The sequence below is a fragment of the Scardinius erythrophthalmus genome (genome assembly GCF_964197995.2).
Source record: "Scardinius erythrophthalmus genome assembly, chromosome: 22".
NCBI lineage: Eukaryota > Metazoa > Chordata > Actinopteri > Cypriniformes > Leuciscidae > Scardinius > Scardinius erythrophthalmus.
Window position 1 is genome coordinate 4,606,436 of NC_138242.1, and position 21,507 is coordinate 4,627,942.

A 21,507-nucleotide genomic window follows, 5' to 3' on the forward strand; every position below is an offset into this window, starting at 1 on the left:
GCCATGTGTCTTGTCATTGGTTAATTGTCTGATCATTGTTCACAGGTGTCCCTTGTCTTGTCATTAGTCTTGTGTTTTTAAGTCCTCATGTTTGCCATCTGTTTTGTCAAGTATTGTTTCCAGTAGTCCACTGTTGAGTCTATGTTTGCGTTTATGTCCACGGTTTTGTTTGTTGCCATGCCACGCCTTTGTTTTATGTTTAAATAATATTTAAAAAAAGTTTAAATCAACTGCACTTGGGTTCTCAATAAGCTTGCCTCCAATGGATACATTACAGAATACTTGAATGTCAACAATGAACCCAGCAGTTGCCCTCCTTTGTCTTCGTCAAGACAACCGGGCCATCAAGGATTATGTGGCAGAGTTTTGTGAACTCTCTCACCTGTTGGACTTTAATGATTTGGCCCTCAAGGACATATTTAGGGTAGGTTTGAATGAGCCTGTTTGCTCCCAGCTGCCTGGGGGGAAAATTCATTGGTCTCTGGCACAATACATAGACTATGCCCTGTTATTGAGTGGTTCCTCATTTACTGTGGGTTTTGCAGAGGAGCCCAGAAAACCTGCAGTATCCGCCAAGCCTGAGCTACTTCACGTCATGCCTGCCGAGTCTGAGCCTTTTCACGTCATGTCTGCCGAGCCTGAGCTTCTTCACGTCATGCCTTCCCAGCCTGACACGGTTCACGTCATGCCTGCCCAGCCATAGAGCCGTGCCTCTATGGCTCCCTGAACTGTCGGACCCGCCCTGGCCCCCTGAACTGCTGATGCCACCCTGGAAGCTTCATAGCCTGCCAGGTCCGCCCACGCCATGCCATCGCCCTGGCCTGTCCATGCCAGACCATGTCCCATGTCCTGTCCCCTGTCCTGTCTCCCTGTATGGGCCTGGCCCACCATCCTTCCCCCAAGACCTCCTCCGCTACACAACCCTCCTCGACTTTTGTTTGATTTTTGGTTTTATTGGGCGTCGGGGGCCGACCTTAAAGGGGGTTCTGTCACGATTTGGTCTCGTCTGGGTCACGTTTCATGTCTGTCATATGACCCCCTGTTCAAAGTCACGTGATCCTGCCATGTGTTCCCTTGTCTGATGTGTCATTTTGTCACTGGTTCATTGTTTCATTGTTCACAGGTGTCCCTTGTCTTGTCATTAGTTTTGTGTATTTAAGCCCTCATGTTTGCCATGTGTTTTGTCAAGTATTGTTTCCTGTAGTCCACTGTTGAGTAAGTCTATGTTCGTGTTTATGTCCATGGTTTTGTTTCTTGTCACGCCACGCCACGCCTTTGTATTATGTTTAATCTTGATTACTTTAAATAAACTGCACTTGGGTTCTCAATAAACTTACCTCCAGTGGATCCATTACACTTCAACTAAAAGTGAAATAAAAGCTGAAATTGTTTAAAATATGACAATACAAAATATTAATCAATACTGTAATATAAATAATACTAAATTAACATATATAAAATAATATATACATAAAATATATATATATTTTTTTTTTAAAGACAAAATGTTGAAAATTGTTGACATCCTGCAATATAATTCTGTATTTTAATTTTACCTCATTATGCCTATGTCAATACAGGTAGAAGTAGTTTTATTTATATAGCACCTTGCTACAGCTCAAGGTCACTTTACATTGTGCATTACAATACATTTGCACACCCACATACACATTGAAAACACATAAGGCAACACATGGCCACATTATCCAAAATACATATTAAATAGATATGTTTTTAGCTGAGTCTTGAAGGTAGACAAAGATGATATATTACGAAGTGTAAGGGGTGGTGAATCCCATAATTTAGAAGCATTAACACTTGAAATGACCTTCCACCTACAGTAGACAACCGGGAACGAGGGATGGACAAAAGACCAAGCTCAGGGACCGGGCAGGGCAGTAAGAGTAGAGTAGATCAGATAGATATGGAGGTGCAAGACCATTTAATGCCTTAAACGTTAGAAGTAATACCTTAAAGTGAATACGTGATGCCACGGGTAGCCAGTGAAGATCATGAAGCAGAGGAGTAATGTGAGCAGAACGGCTGGTGGAGACTCCTGCTGCTGAGTTTTGAACATACTGTAAAAGTTTTTTGTGCAGACCAAGTAATAGTGCATTGCAATAATCCAGACGTGATGTGATTAACGCAAGAATTAAGATTGCAGCATCAGCTAAAGTGAGAGAAGATTGAAGATGTGCAATATTACGAAGATGGAAAAAAAGATTTTTTAACAACAGAAGAAATATGAGAGCGAAAAGATAGAGAGTTGAGTCAAATAAGACACCAAGATTATGGACAGATGAAGAAGGCTTAACACGAACCCCATCAATATCAAAGGACAGGTCCATTCTTTTGACTGAGGTAGCAGAGCCAATCACCAATATTTCAGTTTTGTTATTATTTAATTTAAGGAAATTCAGGGACATCCAATGCTTGATGTCCCTGATACATGCCGTAAAAGAGTCATGCAGGGATGGCCAACAGAACTGGTGGTAAGGTAAATTTCAATGTCATCAGCATAGCAGTGAAATTGAAGTCCATGCATGCGTATGATGTCACCAAGTGGATATACTGAATATAAATGATGAACAATAGTGGACCAAGAACTGAACCTTGAGGAACACCCTTGCATGGTGATATAACACTTTCTGTTGCTGATGTAGGAAATGAGCCAGGAAAGAGCTGAACCAGTGATGCCCATATCAGAAAGCCGAGAGATCCTTATTTCATGGCAGACTGTGTCAAATGCAGAGTTTAGATTGAGAAGCATCAATATGTTTATTAACCCTGAATCCATGTACAGAAGAATGTCCTTAACCACCTGAAGAAGAGCAGTTTCAGGGCTATGAGATGTGCGAAATCCTGACTGAAAAGGTTCAAAAAGTGGCACAGCTTATCCTACGCTCCTCATTCAATAATTGCTGGAGTCGATCAGCTCGTCAATCTATCTTTTCCAGATCACAATTCCATACTCAACTGAATGAGTCAGTAACACAAATACTAAGGTATTTTGAGGTTACTCAAATTTTCCAATAGTTTTCCTCCCACCAAAAAAACAGCAGTGAACTTCTCTTCAACTGTTTCTGTGCTCATTCATTGTAAATACAAGATCCACGAGGAGCAAAACAGTTAGTAAGGAATGAAGTTTATCATGTGCACTAGGATCCAAGCAGCGTGTGTGTGCTGAACCTATTTAGTTACAGTACACGGGTCTGTCATTTTCACAAGGGCCCAAGGCCATAACAATGGCAAAGATCCTTGAGTATTCAGCCAGGAAAGTACAACTGAAGTATATGCTTTCAGAGAAAACCTCCATTACTCACACTCTACAGTGACGGAGACAATTCAACCTTACTGGACCTTCTCACGTGACTGGACCAATTACTGTAGCAACAGTCTTGGACCTCAACAGGAGACTGTAGGACCTCTGTGACCTGCTGCATTGCTCCTTGCAACATCTGTTTAAGCTCCACTGCTTGGCTCTTCTCTCATTTGGGTGCATTTGAAGGTCCACGGGGCCCGGAAACATCCCTTTACTTGTAAACATTTGGTGGAAAACTCTGCTGTGAGACAACACCAAGGTCGGTAATTATCAGTTATTGTGTGCAGCTGGTTTACTCCATGTTCACATCCACTCGGAAATCACAGAGAGACATATTGCAGGAAAACTAAAGGTCATCATTCATTCTGAGTCACACTTCATTTTTTGTCAGCAACTAATGTCGTCCTTAAGGCATTACATTTATTTCCATTCATAAAATTCATAGAGTGTTTGTGGTTTCTTGGCCTTTCACAAATACAATACACTTTGATGTCCCATGGCCATTTAAGCAATAGAGGCACACATCAGATGTTTTTTTTTTTTTTTTTTTTTTAAACTAATATATATCGAACATAAAATGAAGCTAGTTTTAAACATCAAATGTCTATATCCCTCCTTAAAATAGTGATTTTTAACCCACTCCATCTCATAGATCTTGACCTTTCTGACTGTAACCAACAACTAAAATCATGCAGTGAAATGAAATGACAGTGAAATTGCTCTGAAAGAACAGATTAAGGGGTTGGGGGTCATTTTGTTATTTATGAACGCACTGACAGGGGCCCCTAGACAAAGTTTTTTTTAGGGTCCCCAGAGATTTGGCATGCATAAGGCAAAAAAAATTACGAAGTTAAATGATACAGATTAAAGCTATTCAATGTGGTTTAGCAGTCATGTAGATCTAGTGTTGAAAAAAAAGGAAGACCAAGAAAAGAGCATTTCCAAAAATATGTTTTCAAAAGGATGATAGCTTGACCTCATAAGTCACAACAACCTGGAGATCAGGGCGGTGTGGATTTCACTCTGAGCCCTGCATGGATCGTTGGAACAAACTCAGGCTTTTTATGCAGTTCAAACAAGATTCAGATAAACAGGGTTTCATTCACACATGCACGCACTCAAACAAAACAATAACATCCAGTTATTCAGTTCGACTTGGAAGCTCAAAAAAGGAGTTGACTCTTCTCCAGAAATTCTTCTCCTTCCTTTTTCTTTTTTTTTTCTTTTTTTTTTTCATCCGTGTGAATACTCAGTATTCAACCATGTTCACATCTGGGAGCCATTTTGTCCAAGTCCAACATCTGTGCCTGGCACCTGATACGACAAGAATGATGCTCTGGAAAATCCAATATTAATATTAATATTTCACCGGACTTAATCCAGGTGTGTGGCTCAGCAGTGAAACGGGCGATAACCTGTGCATTTTTGCTACATTCAGACAGCAACCGGGGACCAAGACTGACGGCCAATAGCTCCAGACCAAAACATAACCCGGCTTTCACGGATGTGATTTTTGAAAATGAAGTATAAGCAACCTGATACTGCGTGCCTCGGGAGCATAGAGGAACAAGTCAATGAACGTCAAGCAAACGTCACTGGAAACTAGAAATGGGGCCAATAAATATCTTTAAAAAAGTTCAAATGGTTAAATTCTTCACTTGTTGGATAACAGAGATCCAAAAGAAAAGGTCAGTCAAAAAAAAAAAAAAAAATGACGATGGAAACTCTACAGACAGTCTGAGACGGCTAACAACACGTTCCCTATTCATTTTTCTCCAACGTTCAATGGGTTATAAATTAAGCTGTAGTAATTTTACCAAAACCCAAACATGCTTCAAAGGACCAATGGAAGATGAAAATAATGAGAGGCTCAACCAGAAGTTCTCATCCGTGCATGCCAGGATAATTTCTTCAATGCTCAAAAACCGACTTCAAATCCCATTTGGAAGAAAAAGATCTGTGTGGTTGATCAGTTTCCATTGATGTAGAACATTGTTTATTTGTGTATCATAGTCAAGTGAGAACTGCGTAAAAGTGCATGTGAGCACTTAAATGTTCACAGTTGTTGAAATTACATTAAAATACAAACATCCCCACCAGGCTTCGGGGAGGCCGACATGACTGATAGTTGAGAAATCCTGAATAATGCTTGTGCTAACTTGGTAATTCTCTAGAAAAACAGGAAGAGTTCAAGTTATGCATGAAGAAGGAAGAACACTGAATTATAGTGTTTCAACAGGCCAAAGTTATGGATGAAGGTCACCCGAAAAAATGGCAGATTTATTGACCAGGTTTAGTTTCCATCTCTGGTCAGAAGTGTCCAACCCCTACAACAGTTCATCAGGTCGCATGACCTACATGAGTTTCATTGACTGCCCTACCCATATTCCATCTGCTTTCCTCATTTGTCTAGTCGTAGCACTCATCCTTGTCCAATAAGTCTTAATATCACCCACTCTATCTTGCTCTAATACTAACCTCCCCATCCATATCCTCTCCATCTGGTTTTCTGTCCTGTACATGTGCAGCTGTCCCTTCTCCTGAATCATCTCCTTAGCTCGCTCTTCACGTCTGTCTGATAATTTCCTCTGTGCCCTTGCAGCTACTGCTGATTTCTCCAGTGAACGCTGGATGTTTTTGGTTTCGCCACTCGGTCAAAAGGAACAATGGCTAACAGATTTGTGTTGTCCTCTGACAGATATGATCTCCAGATGGAATCGTCAGCTTCGGCTGTCAAAAGTTCAACAGAACGCGATTGCGCTGGCTGTTTCTTGTGAAACTTCAGACGATAAGGACGCAGGATGTTCAATATGTCTTCAAATGGACAAATTGCTTGCAACAAGCCGTTGGAGATGAACGAACCAGATTTAGAGTTGTAAAAACACTGAATGCTGAGACTATTTTAGGGTTAGACAAGTCAATAATTCTTAAAAAATAACGAATATGTTATCAAGTTGTATTACATTATTGTTATACTACTGATATTGTGATTATGATATGATTAGTTAGCCTGGCAAGCCAGACCTACATCAAGATGTTAGGTCTGGAAACTCACCATAGACACGGCTCAATCCGAGGGGCGGGATAAACGGCTGTCTTTCAAATTCCCTCTGCACGCAATAGGACAGCGCTTCAACCAACCAGAGCGTTTTCCCAACAGCGGAGCTAACGTTAGTTGATAGATTCAACTTTTGAATCTGGACGGCAAAACTACGAACACATCTTCCTTTTTTAAGAATGACTTAAGTGCCGTTCTTTGCTCTTTTCTCAAAGAAAAACCTAACTCCAAATCCTCCAGAGTCGCGGCCAAAGCCGATTCGAAAGACTGTTCTCCAGCAGCAGCCGCCATTCTTTGTTTTCAAGTAGCAGGGAACCGTCGCAACTCTGCCGTCATTATATTAAGCCCGCCCCGCCTACTCAATACACGATGTGATTGGCCTGACCCAATTTAGGTTTTTACAGCTCTGAAAGTCAACGGAGAGTTGCTAGACTACCCTGGCTGCAAAATACATTTTGCTGCCGCTAGGGTGCGTCTAGATTTCTAGGCTAATGATTAGTTGACTCAAGAAGAAGTGACAACATGTAGAATGCAACAGGACATTTCTAATGGTTAGTTGATGTAGCTGATGTGTAATTATATTCTAGTCATTGATTAGCATATTCTGTCTTGATAATCTATAAATCGTGTTCAGGGGGCGGGGTTTATGTAAATTCTAGGGTTAGTGATGTCACTAACCTGGGAGGAATGTGGTGTAGTCTCTACCAGCCGTTTGTTGCAATTTCTTTAAAAGAAAATATCTCCCTTTGCTTTGAACTTTGAGCGTCGTAACTTTGCAGATGTTGTTTATGCTCAAACAGCAACATTACACACTAACTAAAGTTAGAAAAGTGAAATCATAATCAACCACCCCTTCTATATGTCAACAGACATAAAGGTGTTTTGACAGTTTAGCGCAGAGCTGCGGCACATTGATTAATGGTGTACTATACTGATTATACAAATTATTGACAATCACTGACATCTATGGTGTAGACCTATACATGTTTTTCGTACAAATGCTAATGTTGACAAAAATAAAGGCAGACATGAAGAACAAAAAAACTGCATTTCCAAAACTGCTTAAAGGTGACATGCTGCTTTTTGGTTGCTTAGGCCTTAGTGGTCCCCTAATACTGTATCTGAAGTCTCTTTCCCGAAATTCAGCCTTATATACTAACCAACGCCACTATATAAGTCAGACCTCTGCCACTATTAGGAACAAAAAAAAAAAAAACTTTTGTGTTCATTTGCACATCCAAACACTGAACAACTGCCATGCTTCGCTCGTTTGCAAGCCTTGATTTCTCTCGAGGAAAAACCAATATCGCGCTCGCGTAGCTCATTTTCTCATGGGCGGGCCAAATTCTCTGGGCAGGCAAAGCAGAGAAAGGGGAGGTAACCTTTCCCCTTATGACGACATAAGGGGAAGATTCCAGATTCGCCCGTCTAAGCTTTCATTTTCTAAAAGGCGGAGCAGGATACCCAGGGCTTGGATTACACCCATTGCCGTTTCTAGCCACTGGGGGACCATAGGCAGGCTAGGGGAACTCATATTAATGTTAAAAAACCTCATGAAGTGACATTTTCATGCCATGGGATCTTTCAGACATTATCATAGTATCAGGTTACAATATTATTTTATTGATTTTAAACAACGAGGACGGAATTAATATGCACAAATACGTAAGTGATTCTACAACTACAGACACTTTTGATGTTGATTTATATTCATTTTTATTGTTATTATTATAATTATTATTTTGAATGAAGAACAAAATTCATACTTTCTTTGATTTTTTTTATTTTACCTCTTTATATTTTTGATGAAAATATTAGAATGCATATTAGAAATGATAATTATGTAATTTAAGTAAGTGACAATTATTTATTAATTTATCAATCAGTCATGATACACAAATTTATGACTTCATTCATTTCCATCATGACCAACAATTTTGCCTCAAAGTTCTCAGAAGATCCATGAAGTATGAAGTATTCATTAAAGGCTATGAAATTAGCATTATTGAGACAAAGGAGTTGGCCTTTTTATTAAAAAAAATATTCAAAGTAACCATGAAATCAAAGTTGACAATTTCTTTTTTTTTTTTTTATGAAATAAGTATTTATAATTTATAATTCATGTGCCTCCTAATCTTTAATCAGAATAACTTCCCCTCCCTCTTGCAGCGACATCTGTGATGATGTGTTTACTGGCGTGAGGAACCAGTCACTCACATGAGATTGACCAATAGCAAACCAATCAATACCAAATATACTAAATGAAGCAAGAATGTAGAGTTATTTTAAGGCATGAAGAAGGGGGACTTTAAGAAAGTTTCTAAAAGTTTAAATGTGCCTATAGATAATATAACAGGACAACATGCCAAAATTCAATAATTGCAGTATTTCTATGCATCACAGATAAGGATGTGACGTGGTCAGTGGTACTGTGAGAGAAAGTTTGTTGAGAGAAATGTGTATGTTCTTGCAAAAAAAAAATTGTAATCTAACACATATACTTGTTCTCTTGTTGTTCCTTGGCAAAAAACTGCCGAAACGTTGAAATGCCTTCGATTAGGCAACTATGAATGACTAATATGTTTTCAAATTCTTTGAGTAAAAGTATAGCGAAAGGCTAAATATAGCAAACCACATAGGAACAATTTAATATTAATAGTGTTTCAAATCACCAAGGACAAAAACAATAGCTGCTAACTCTGATCATATGATGTGGTAGAGCGAAAGCCTCCACACACTGATGGGATCTTTAAAGGCAAGCACTCGCTGTACCAACATGTGGTAGGAATTAAACAGTGTGTGTATGTGTGGAAGGAAACTTCTGCATCTTTGGTGTACAAAAACGGGTTCAAATTCCAGCAGTGTTAAATTCCTTGCTCTAGGGGCCTGTACATATGATAGTGTTTCACTTTTCACTTTATTAGCTACTGATGTGGATCAAAGAAATGGTCTTGACTCTTGTTTTGTAACTAAGCAAGTTTTGCTGATCAGTGTTATCACGGCAATAATAATGGACGCTTGTTTTGTAGATATTACTAGACAATCTATTACACTAATTGTTACCCAGGGGAGTTACTAAGTAGCTAACAGGCAATGCTACTAACTTAACTACTGTACAGTTTTCAGTAGCATGACAACAGAAACTTTTCCACTAAAAACCCGCCAAGTAGCGAAAGATGAGACAAAAAACAAAACAGTCTAACTTATATTCAGTATTGAAAAGATGGATTAGCTTTGGCAATAAGTTCTCACAATTCATGCAAATTAACAAGATAGGATGTATGTAGGAGATAGATAGATAGATAGATAGATAGATAGATAGATAGATAGATAGATAGATAGATAGATAGATAGATAGATAGATAGATAGATAGATAGATAGATAGATAGATAGATAGATAGATAGATAGATAGATAGATAGATAGATAGACAGACAGACAGACAGACAGACAGACAGACAGACAGACAGACAGACAGACAGACAGACAGACAGACAGACAGACAGACAGACAGACAGACAGACAGACAGACAGACAGACAGACAGACAGACAGACAGACAGACAGACAGACAGACAGACAGACAGACAGACAGACAGACAGACAGACAGACAGACAGATAATGCATTACTAATGTAACATTAATTAATGTAAAGTATAACCAAAAAAATAGTCTATTATTCTTTTATGCCCTAAAATAATTATATATATATATATATATATATACAATTTAAATAATTTAAAATGTATAGATTATATGTTATTTTTCATATTATTATTATTATTATTTTTATTATATAGCTTCAATGTAGTGTTGCGCAATGTATACAAATAACAAAATAACAATAATAAAATGCAATGAACCATATAATTGTGCATATTGCAGTTAGGGGGGCAAAATAAAGTTACTTTGTCATTTTCTAGTTATGTTGCAGAAGCAGCCAAACTACAATGTCAACATGGACAGCTTAGCCTTGACAACCAGAATATTAATACATTTTTGTTTCCTTTTGTACAATAAACACTTGTCTGTAGCGAGTTGAGTCGCCACTTTAGGTCCAACGTGCAATCCGTGTCCTGAAGCAAAACCACTGCTTTAGCAACACTGATGTGACCTCAGACTAACCTGAGGGTTGGAGAACACCTGCTGAATGTTGTTGATAGGGCCACAGGGGACACCGGTGCCTTCGAACCGTCTCAACCACTCTCCAGTCGTGTCCTCCATGAACCTGAGGGAGGACAGAGGCATGAATGAAGGTAGGGGTGCTGGAAAACGGCACGGACGCAATAACATGAGCTCAAATGCAAGTCATATGTGGCCACTTCCTCGCTCTGTCCCTTCAGGACAACAGCACTGTGTAAAACCACCAACACTCTTTTGAAAGATTTTCCTTAATATGCCCACTACAATTAAAGTTAACCCAGGCTTCTTTTTCTACATATAAGGTTTCACATTTTAGAAACATACTCTCACAAAGCATGTCTTCAGTGACTGACGCTGATTCACCCAGTCAGAATGTACCATTTGAATTTTGTACAGACTTTAAGGTATTTCGGTTCACAGCAATCCCATTGTTGGCAAAAGTATTAAGGATGGCTTGAGGGTGTGCGAACAAAATGTTTCAATGTCAAAAAACATTCATTTAGCTTCTTAAAGGAAAGCTTCTGCAGTTCTCACACACTGACATCAAAATGCATCAGACGGGCCATAGTAGAAACGTAGCAGAGAGAAAGGAACATTTTTGGTTTGTTACTTTAAAGATCCACAGCTATTTCTCCAGCATATAACCAATAATGTTGCCAGCATCAAATGTTTGAACATTTAAAGACAATTAAATGGTATTACTCATTTTACTTTTGATTGAGATTGTAAAGATGCAACAGAATTTTAGCATATAAGGACTTACATATTAGTCTATTTCTCAGATAAAGCTATCCTATGCTTCGGAAGATTATACATATAGCTCATGAGACTGCGTGTATGGTGTTTTTACATCCTCAAAACAAACAAACAAAACCAAAAAAATAACAGTAGGAAATTATATAGAGTGGACCCCTGGTGTGTCAAGGTCAATATGTCTTAAAATATCAGGTAGAAATATAATGATAATTATGGATTCATTCATGAAATATTCTGTCATCATTTACTCACCCTCATGTCTTTCCAAACCTTCTTTCGTTCATCTTCGGAACACAAATGGAGATCTTTTTGATGAAATCAGAGATTTCTGTCCCTCCATTGACAGCTACGCAACTACGACTTTGACGCTTCAAAAAGTTAATAAAGAGATCGTAAAACTAATCCATATGAATTGAGCAGTTTAGTCCAAATTTTCTGAAGAGACTAGATCGCTTTATATGATGAACAGATTTAATTTAGGCTTTTATTCACATATAAACATTCATCAGATCACACATCTGTTGTGGTAAACAGAAGCTCAAGCATCTTCTCTTGACGTGCGAGAACCAATGAGGTTCATTCTCGAGTTACGCATCACGTTTGAGCTTCAGCGAGAACCAATGAGGTTCATTCTAGTGTTACGCATCACGTTTCAGCTTCAGCAAGAACCAATGAGGTTCATTCCCGTGTTACGCATCACGTTTGAGCTTCAGCAAGAACCAATGAGGTTCACTCTCGTGGTACGCATCACGTTTGAGCATGAGCAAGAACCAATGAGGTTCATTCCCGTGTTACGCATCACGTTTGAGCTTCAGCAAGAACCAATGAGGATCATTCTCGTGTTACGCATCACGTTTGAGCTTCAGCAAGAACCAATGAGGTTCATTCTCGTGTTACGCATCACGTTTCAGCTTCAGCAAGAACCAATGAGGTTCATTCTCGTGTTACGCATCACGTTTCAGCTTCAGCAAGAACCAATGAGGTTCATTCTCGTGTTACGCATCACGTTTGAGCATCAGCAAGAACCAATGAGGTTCATTCCCGTGTTACGCATCACGTTTCAGCTTCAGCAAGAACCAATGAGGATCATTCTCGTGTTACGCATCACGTTTGAGCATCAGCAAGAACCAATGAGGTTCATTCCCGTGTTACGCATCACGTTTGAGCATCAGCAAGAACCAATGAGGTTCATTCTCGTGTTACGCATCACGTTTCAGCTTCAGCAAGAACCAATGAGGTTCATTCTCGTGTTACGCATCACGTTTGAGCTTCAGCAAGAACCAATGAGGTTCATTCTCGTGTTACGCATCACGTTTGAGCTTCAGCAAGAACCAATGAGGTTCATTCTCGTGTTACGCATCACGTTTCAGCTTCAGCAAGAACCAATGAGGTTCATTCTCGTGTTACGCATCACGTTTGAGCTTCAGCAAGAACCAATGAGGTTCATTCCCGTGTTACGCATCACGTTTGAGCTTCAGCGAGAACCAATGAGGTTCATTCTAGTGTTACGCAACACGTTTCAGCTTCAGCAAGAACCAATGAGGTTCATTCCCGTGTTACGCATCACGTTTCAGCTTCAGCAAGAACCAATGAGGATCATTCTCGTGTTACGCATCACGTTTGAGCTTCAGCAAGAACCAATGAGGTTCATTCTCGTGTTACGCATCACGTTTCAGCTTCAGCAAGAACCAATGAGGTTCATTCTCGTGTTACGCATCACGTTTCAGCTTCAGCAAGAACCAATGAGGTTCATTCTCGTGTTACGCATCACGTTTGAGCTTCAGCAAGAACCAATGAGGTTCATTCACGTGTTACGCATCATGTTTGAGCTTCAGCAAGAACCAATGAGGTTCATTCCCGTGTTACGCATCACGTTTGAGCTTCAGCAAGAACCAATGAGGATCATTCTCGTGTTACGCATCACGTTTGAGCTTCAGCAAGAACCAATGAGGATCATTCTAGTGTTATGCATCATGTTTGAGCTTCAGCAAGAACCAATGAGGTTCATTCTCGTGTTACGCATCATGTTTGAGCTTCAGCAAGAACCAATGAGGTTCATTCCCGTGTTACGCATCATGTTTGAGCTTCAGCAAGAACCAATGAGGTTCATTCCCGTGTTACGCATCACGTTTGAGCTTCAGCAAGAACCAATGAGGATCATTCTCGTGTTACGCATCACGTTTGAGCTTCAGCAAGAACCAATGAGGTTCATTCTCGTGTTACGCATCACGTTTGAGCTTCAGCAAGAACCAATGAGGTTCATTCTAGTGTTACGCATCACGTTTGAGCTTCAGCAAGAACCAATGAGGTTCATTCTCGTGTTACGCATCACGTTTGAGCTTCAGCAAGAACCAATGAGGTTCATTCTCGTGTTACGCATCACGTTTGAGCTTCAGCAAGAACCAATGAGGTTCATTCTCGTGCATTGAGCATATACAGTTGAGCTTCTGTTTATGTTCACTGATCAATGTTTATATGTGAATAAAAGCCTAAATTCAATCTGTTCATCATATAAAGCGATAGTGTCTCTTCAGAAAATTTGGACTAAACCGCTCAATTCATATGGATTTGTTTCACAATCTCTTTATGAACTTTTTGAAGTGTCAAAGTGGTAGTTGCATAGCTGTCAATGGAGGGACAAAAATCTCAGATTTCATCAAAAATATCTTCATTTGTGTTCCGAAGATGAACGGAAGTCTTACGGGTTTGGAACGACATGAGTGTGAGTAAATGATGACATTTTTGGTGAACTAACCCTTTAAAGTAGATTAGCCCATACAAGTGGGAAGGAGACGTCAGTCGAAAAAAGTCAAGTGGAGCAAGCTAATACATTTTGATAAATGTTTACAAAGTTATTTTTCCTGAATTATTTACTGTCTGGAATAACGTGCACTGATGAATGGTGCACATCACTCACAGGTTTGGTTTTGATTTCATGTTGCCTTACCTCTCGGACAGAATCTGCAGCAGCTCTTTGCGGTGCTGAACTCTTAACTGGTTGCTTTTGTACTTCGGGCTGACGGCCAGACCATTCACGTTCAGGACCTTGGCAAACAGACACGTTCGATAACAGAACTGTTAGGAAATGTGAAGCCTTTTCCCATCAGTCAAAACAAATGCACATAGCTATAAAATATGACTGTGACTGAAATGTACAAATAAAGCTTGGTTAGATTTATTAATATGCATATTTTGAGTCCATAATAAAAGGTCTCTGCTTACTTTGCACACTTTCATAAATTGCTGGTCATTTCCCGCTGCCACAACCAAATATCCATCTTTGGTCTTGAAACCCTGCAAACATAGAGATTTAATAATACAGAACAGACTGCCAGATAAACTGTTTAAGTAATAAAGAAAAACCTCACACACCAACTGCCATAAACAGAAACAGAACGACAACATTGAAAACTTTGATATGATCAAATGTATTACTAGTGCAACAGTATTTCATGCAAATCTGCATCTAATGTTTATTTTCTCTAGGGTTCTCCCACTTAAAGGAATAGTTCACCAGAAAATAAAAGCACAGTCATTATGTTCTCATCCTCATTTTATTAGAAACCCCATTGCTTATTTTCTTCAGTGAAACAACAAGAGGAGACATTTAGCACAATATACAACTATGAAAGTACATGTTGACCAGTGGTTATCAAAGCTCACTAATCCACATAACCACAACTTCAAATAATGAAACAAGCAACCACAGTTTATGCCACGAGTTTATTATGGCATATGTATAGTAGTATAAAGTAATTCATTTTATGGACTCATGGGCGTCGGAACCATTGTATATGGGTGGGACAAGACCCACCCACTTTTTAAGACCAATGATATTGAACCCACTTACTTTTACTGTCTCTGATTTAGCGCATTTGTCTTTTCATAGTGCAGTCAGTCAAATCCTTTCCACCTGAGGAATTCCCTAATACATTAAACTCCATTTCCGCTGAATCGCTACATTATATTTCTCAACGAGCCGCAACTGACGAAAGTAACCACCGTACCCTTCCAGTCAAATATTGCGTTGCAAACATCAATAACAGCTTTAAGTTGTCATTGCTGGCAAATTACCATGGTATTAGCGGGATAATCCACAGATAGCTGTGCATTTAATGCACGACGTCGAGGCAAAGAACCGCCCGACGTGAAGTGAAGTTTAGTTTACTTGTTTTAATTAAAAGGCACCAGAATATATGAAATGGTATTTAACAGTTACTCCAGTAAACATTTTTCTGGGGGAGGACCCACCCACTTTTTTTTTTCCTCCGACGCCCATGCATGGACTCATAAAACTTATCATACAGGTTTAAACTAAACAAGAGGAAGATGATGATGATGGCAAAATGGACCCTTTTCACAGACTGTGATTCCACAGTTATCAACATCGCAAATCTAGTATTTTTTTTATTAAAAATTAATAAACATTCATAACACTATACTTTGTTTTTGCAGTGAATGACAAAAAAACGCTGCTGTGAGGGTGTTTCTAATACAACGGCTGAGAGAGAGCTGGCAAATTTGACATCTTTCTCTCTTCTGACTGCTGTAATTAATATATCTCTTTTTTCCCCTCTTTCGGAAAGTCATATTGACACTATCGCATTTCTTTTTTTGTTTCTACTTTTAGAGCAAATGCAATTTTTTATTTTTTTTTTCTTGTCAACTCCCATTCACCACTATAGAAGTTTACCCAACAATGACTTCTGCTTCAGAGAATCCTGGAAATATGAAAAGGATCCATATTAATTTAGGGCCAGACACCACAGGTGAATAGGGTAAAAAAAATTACTAAAAGATATCACCATAATTCCCCAGCTGATTAATCAGAGTACCTACATTAAGACAGTTGTTTTGCATTACAAGTTTTCTCAAATGTTTCATTATGTTGCAAATGAGGTGATATCTAATTAAATATGCACTAATTTCCATACATTTCCAGAACAGAAATTTGAGTTTCGTTTTGTTGACATATTAGAGATAAAGGTTTTTCGAAGGGATTTTGGATATCTCAATACCACTCCATATATCAGATAATTATGGAGCCCCAAAAGGGACAAGTTGAAGGAAATAAATATGAGATGGAGGAAAACTATTTGTCAATGGTTTTGCTTTCGCTAGCACAAACGTTTGCGCTCCCCCAAGAAACTTTGCATTCGCTCGCAAAGAGCTCAAAATGTTTTGCTAGCGAAAGCAAAGTCTCTCAGGAAACACAAAACATTTGCGTGAGAACGCAAAAGCATTGATTTATTTACTTTTTTTCCACCACAATGTCCTTTTTAAGGGGTCCACAGATAATACTGTCAAGAGCAAGAAAAAAAAATCACCATGTTTTTAAGAATAATATGTTATATAAATCAGGCGAATGATAAATGAACAAACCCCTCTGTAAAAAGCTTCAGAATACAGATTTCTGGCTCAGTGGAGAATAACTCATTTTGGCCTGTAAAGATACGTATTGTAATTGAAATCTACAGGCGCAAATAGATAAAGTGCAATAAAAGGAATACTCAAATGGGTATTATGGATGTTTTCTTTCCACTAGTCTGGAAGAAGACAAGTTATGGAAGCCAAAATACCAAAATTGACTATTGCATGAAAAACATTGGTTTTGTCTTGCCTTAAGGGTAATGTCAGAGACATTTTGTGCTTCTCAATGACTAATACAATTGAAGTTGCCTCAAATCTTCGGGGGAAACAGAATATTCAATATGCACATTAGCGGTTTAATGGAAAATATTTCAATGAAAGATCAGGCCACAAATTCTTTAGGTTGAATTTTGCGGGTCTGTGCTCCCAGCAAAGACGCCGATTCATCCATTCCAACGAAGCCTACTCCAGGCCCAATGCCTGCTGGTAAAAGTCACATATTCACATGAAAACAGCCAAACCAAGGCTTCAAGCAAAAGCTTTTCGCAGAGGTAGGATAAACAATAATCCACAAGATAATAGCACCTCTGGGACGATCTTCCGATGCCAGTAAAGCCACACTGAACGGGAATCAACCGGCTTATGTCAAACACAATGATTCCTCTCACAGATCATTCCCCGTTTTCATCACGTGAAAGATAACAAACTGGCCAGAGCATGCAGACAGGCACAAAGTCCAACTAACGTGACCTTCTCAAATGCAATCCATCAGCTTCCATTGGACCAGACCATCTGCATGAGTAAATCAAGACATTGCTAATCGTCTTTTGGCCACAGCAGCACACCTTAGAACAAAGCGTGCATTCATGGCCACAGCCGCTCTTAGCACAAGCGCTTTGCTCTATGTGTGTTTATTCTGGTGCCCCATGGCAGTACAATAGGTCGAACGAGAAACAAAGTGCATGGATCACAGTTAATGAGACAGTGTTTTGACAAAATGTAACCCATCAGATTAAATGATTTCAAATGAATAAATCAAGCACGGGCCAAGAGGTCACATGCCTGGGGGAGTCCAGGAAACAGCAGGAAGGCAAACACACACACAGCAAACACACAAACACTTCATCTTATTGTGGGTCCAGTGTGACTCATACAGCGACAGAGATCAAGCCCAAATTGTCCTGCTACCGGGATGTTTCCAAACTCGTGCAAAGCACCCTGGGGCTCGCTGAATGCCACTTGCATGAGCAAGGAGCTTGATGGCGTTCAACCTGACATCTTTTCCTGTTGAATGCAGGGGCCAAAATTAACACTCGCCAAGCTCAATTGCGGGTAAAATTGGACAGTAGCTACAAAACATGAACTCAGCCTTTAGACAACCATTTACCCTCTGTGGTTTTTCTAGGATGCCTACATTTTTTTTCCTCCAGGTCTTTATGTGGCGACACACAGTGGGGTTTAAAAGCCTGAGACCACATAGGAAAGTCATGGAAAAGTTTTGGGGAAAGTTACATTTAAAAGTGATGCATTATAATGGTAGTGTTGCTACCTAAAAAAAAAAAAAACTAATTGCGTTACCTAGTTACTTTTTGTGGAAAGTAATGAGTTACTTTTCCTCACCCACGGGCTGAGCTTGCTTGTTTGTTGGTAAATGTACATTTTTGGTAAATGTAAAGGCTCCTTCACACCTGAAGGAAATACAGAAGGAGAATAGGACGCAGGAGAATAAAGTTCATCACTCTTACTTCAGCAATAATCAGTGATAAATATCTAAAGTCATTTTTGCTTATTAGTATGGCTGAGTTGGAGAATCGCAGGTCAACAGCAAATGCATTGGTTAATAAAGTGAGATTAAATGCATAAAGTATATTTGTGTTATTTAACATTTCATTGCAGGTTTGCGTAATAATCAAGCGTAACTTCAGTTCTGGCAGGTCACGTTAGTCAAGCTCGCATCAGCTGACACTGATCTGATCCACGTCTACCTACAGTATAGGAATACGACGGCCATTACTGTATACATATATAAGCTCCTTCAGTATTATCAGCAGCTATCGCGTTCTTCGGAGCGAATTACCCTCCTCCCTCCCCAGCTCCTCCTCTCGTCAGTCAGGATGGCATTCAGATTCCCCTTGAATCTGAATAAATTCTCGAATTATGTTGTACTTTAATATGTACTTAATGATATCAGCAATACATTCATGTTGGTTCTGTTCTGTTTACCCTAAGGGGGGTTATTGCTGCTCTTATCCATGCTAGGCTGCACGGATGCGCAGGGAGTTCTTGCCCAGAACAGAACCATCCCGCCAGTCCTAACTGTGTGCTAATTGTCAATCGTATTTGACGACAGTGGTCATGACAGAATTCTGAGTTTATTCATTTTGAGGTGTACTGAATGTGTTTTTGTGCAAGTGAGATGAGTAAATGCATGCACACATTTAGTCTAGAACTATAACCATCATGTTTACACAGCGCACACAATGCCGCATGTGTAAACCCTCATAAAAGCTCACTGAGATGATACAGACAGAACAAGACAATCAAGTTATCACGCAATTCTTCTGGCAGGATCTTTTTATTTAGTAAAATATCTCCCCATTCTGGATGCGTCCAGATCGCACTCACTCACCATTATATGTTTGGTCTAAAACACGACTGCTCTCATGTTTTGCCGCAGGACAGCAAATGTGAGTAAATTCTGTCATCTTTGCAGGACTGTGATATGAAGAGTGTGCAAAGTAACATATTTTAGCAATTGTGTGGAAGTGAATAGCACATCTATGGGTTCAATATGCGTTACATGACGAAACTTACGTCATCGTTTTCAAATACAATGTGAAAACATATATCCATATATATCTCATATCCACTTTGGAGAACGTTTTCAAAAAGCTTTGTTTTCGTTGCAAAAGATGCCGTCTCAGTGTGGACGGAAGGCCAAAATGGAGAGAAAAAGATGCGTTTTCAAACAAAAATGTATTAGTGTGGACAAGGCCTAGAACTTGGGAGAAAGTGATCGGCGCGCGGGTGTGACGGGAGAGCCTGGCGTGTCTGTGATATCGGGTTACTGTCTTGGACCCCACTGTATGTCGACTATGCCACATGTTTAGGAACCAATATTACAATTCTGGCTGATTTTGATAGGCTGATAACAAATTGTCAAACTATTTTGTCAAAAAAAAAAAAATAATAATAATAATAAATGCTACAAATGAATTTAGGCATCACAACCTTATAATGTTAATTTTACGAAACGTATGAACAATTTTGTTAAACAGTGTTATTAAATTATTAGTATTTTTAAAATTAAGAGGGCATTAGACGATGATCAATGTGTAAAAATACGGGACATGAGCATGCACAATTATCCAATAACTAATAGAAGCATTTAAAAATCCCATTTGTCAATACAATTGATGAATTATTTCTACTACAATTATGCCTGCTTTCTATGAGGAAAGGCAAAATGTGAATAGTCAATCAAACAAACATTTAACAATGACTATCAGATGAGAATGACACTGGCTACTGCCTTTGGGCTGTTATTATAATGAGTCTGATATGGGGGAATGTGTAACTTTTGAGAAAAAGGATAATGATATCCGGCATGAGACCGTGGTTCCAGTAAGGAGCCTTAAAACTTAATATTATCCTGTTTTCAAGCTGTGTCCTGCTCTCAAGCTGAGATGGTTTGATTTGTTCCACTGAAGTTACATTTACCAAACTCAATTATCATCAACTGCAACACCTGCTACTTAATTCAATGGTCTGATATTATACTGCAAATACTGATATAAAACCAGAAATGTAAGACCCAAATATTGAGGGTCAATCTAAACTGACTTTATGTATAAAAGGAATGTCAAATTAAATAAGCTTTTGGAAGTTAAAAAGGAAAAGAAAACACTTCCGAAATCTTTTTACAATTAAATATAGACACTGAGTCCAATCAAACACCACAGTATTTTGGCACAAATTTCACTTGTTAATAGGGCTAAAACTAACGCAACATTTAGTCTTTGTTTTGTTCTGATCAAACATTAGATCAATCAAATATTTTATTGTATATTCCATAGTGTGTTTCTCTTTGTTTCTATTGTTTATGTTTCAACATCTAGGTTGAAAAAGTGTCAAATTAATAGAAACTAAATCTCAGATAATACACATTTATAATCTACACTTATATACACATATCTGACATATTTGGGGAGCCCATGTGATCAAAAAGTTTGACGACCTCGGTTCTAGAATAGAGAAGAGAATTTTGGTCGAGCCCCTCCCTTGCTTTCCCAAAGAGATTCTCACATCAGAAAGGACAATTAGCACACCCTAATTGAGCCCCAATCTGAAAGTAACCTAATCAGTCAACATTCATTTTCAGTTCTGATTAAGTACTGGCAGAGACCTGCAGCCTTCGTGTGACCCTGCATGGAGAAATGGAGACATGAATAAAGTTCTCACGGAAGACAAAGCGCTAAACAGTCTATGGTTTATTCATTACATTATTCATTATATCATATTATATAAATGGCCAATGAGATGAAACATGACATCCCAAACAAGTGTCCGAACACTAGAACGAGAAGGTCTTTGATACGAATATTCACCTAGCATTATCAAAAGAGAGGCTCGCTTTGGGGAAGCCAAGATCCTCTGAGTGAATAACCATAGCAAACAATAAATGATTTAAAAAGACAAACCATTTCCAGAATCTCGATGAACCACAGCCACATTTGAAAAGAAAAACATTTGAAAACCACCGAGAGAAAAAGGGAAAGAGCAGTGCATGAACACAGTAATTGTTTTAAGTTTTGGCAGCACCCCACGTCCATGTGGTTTCCCCTCAAGAACATTCTCT

At 39.0% G+C, this 21,507-nt stretch overlaps 1 protein-coding gene across 1 annotated transcript in view; it reads right to left on the bottom strand.

Moving 5' to 3' along the window:
- sugct (succinyl-CoA:glutarate-CoA transferase) overlaps positions 1 to 21,507 on the bottom strand; it is a 140,612-nt gene that overhangs the window by 72,103 nt on the left and 47,002 nt on the right. The window contains exons 10-12 of the mRNA XM_081352417.1: positions 14,502 to 14,573; positions 14,227 to 14,324; positions 10,506 to 10,608 (exon numbers count right to left, since the gene is read on the bottom strand). Coding sequence (XP_081208543.1) covers positions 10,506 to 10,608; positions 14,227 to 14,324; positions 14,502 to 14,573 — 273 coding nt within the window. The remainder of the gene's footprint in view (positions 1 to 10,505; positions 10,609 to 14,226; positions 14,325 to 14,501; positions 14,574 to 21,507) is intronic.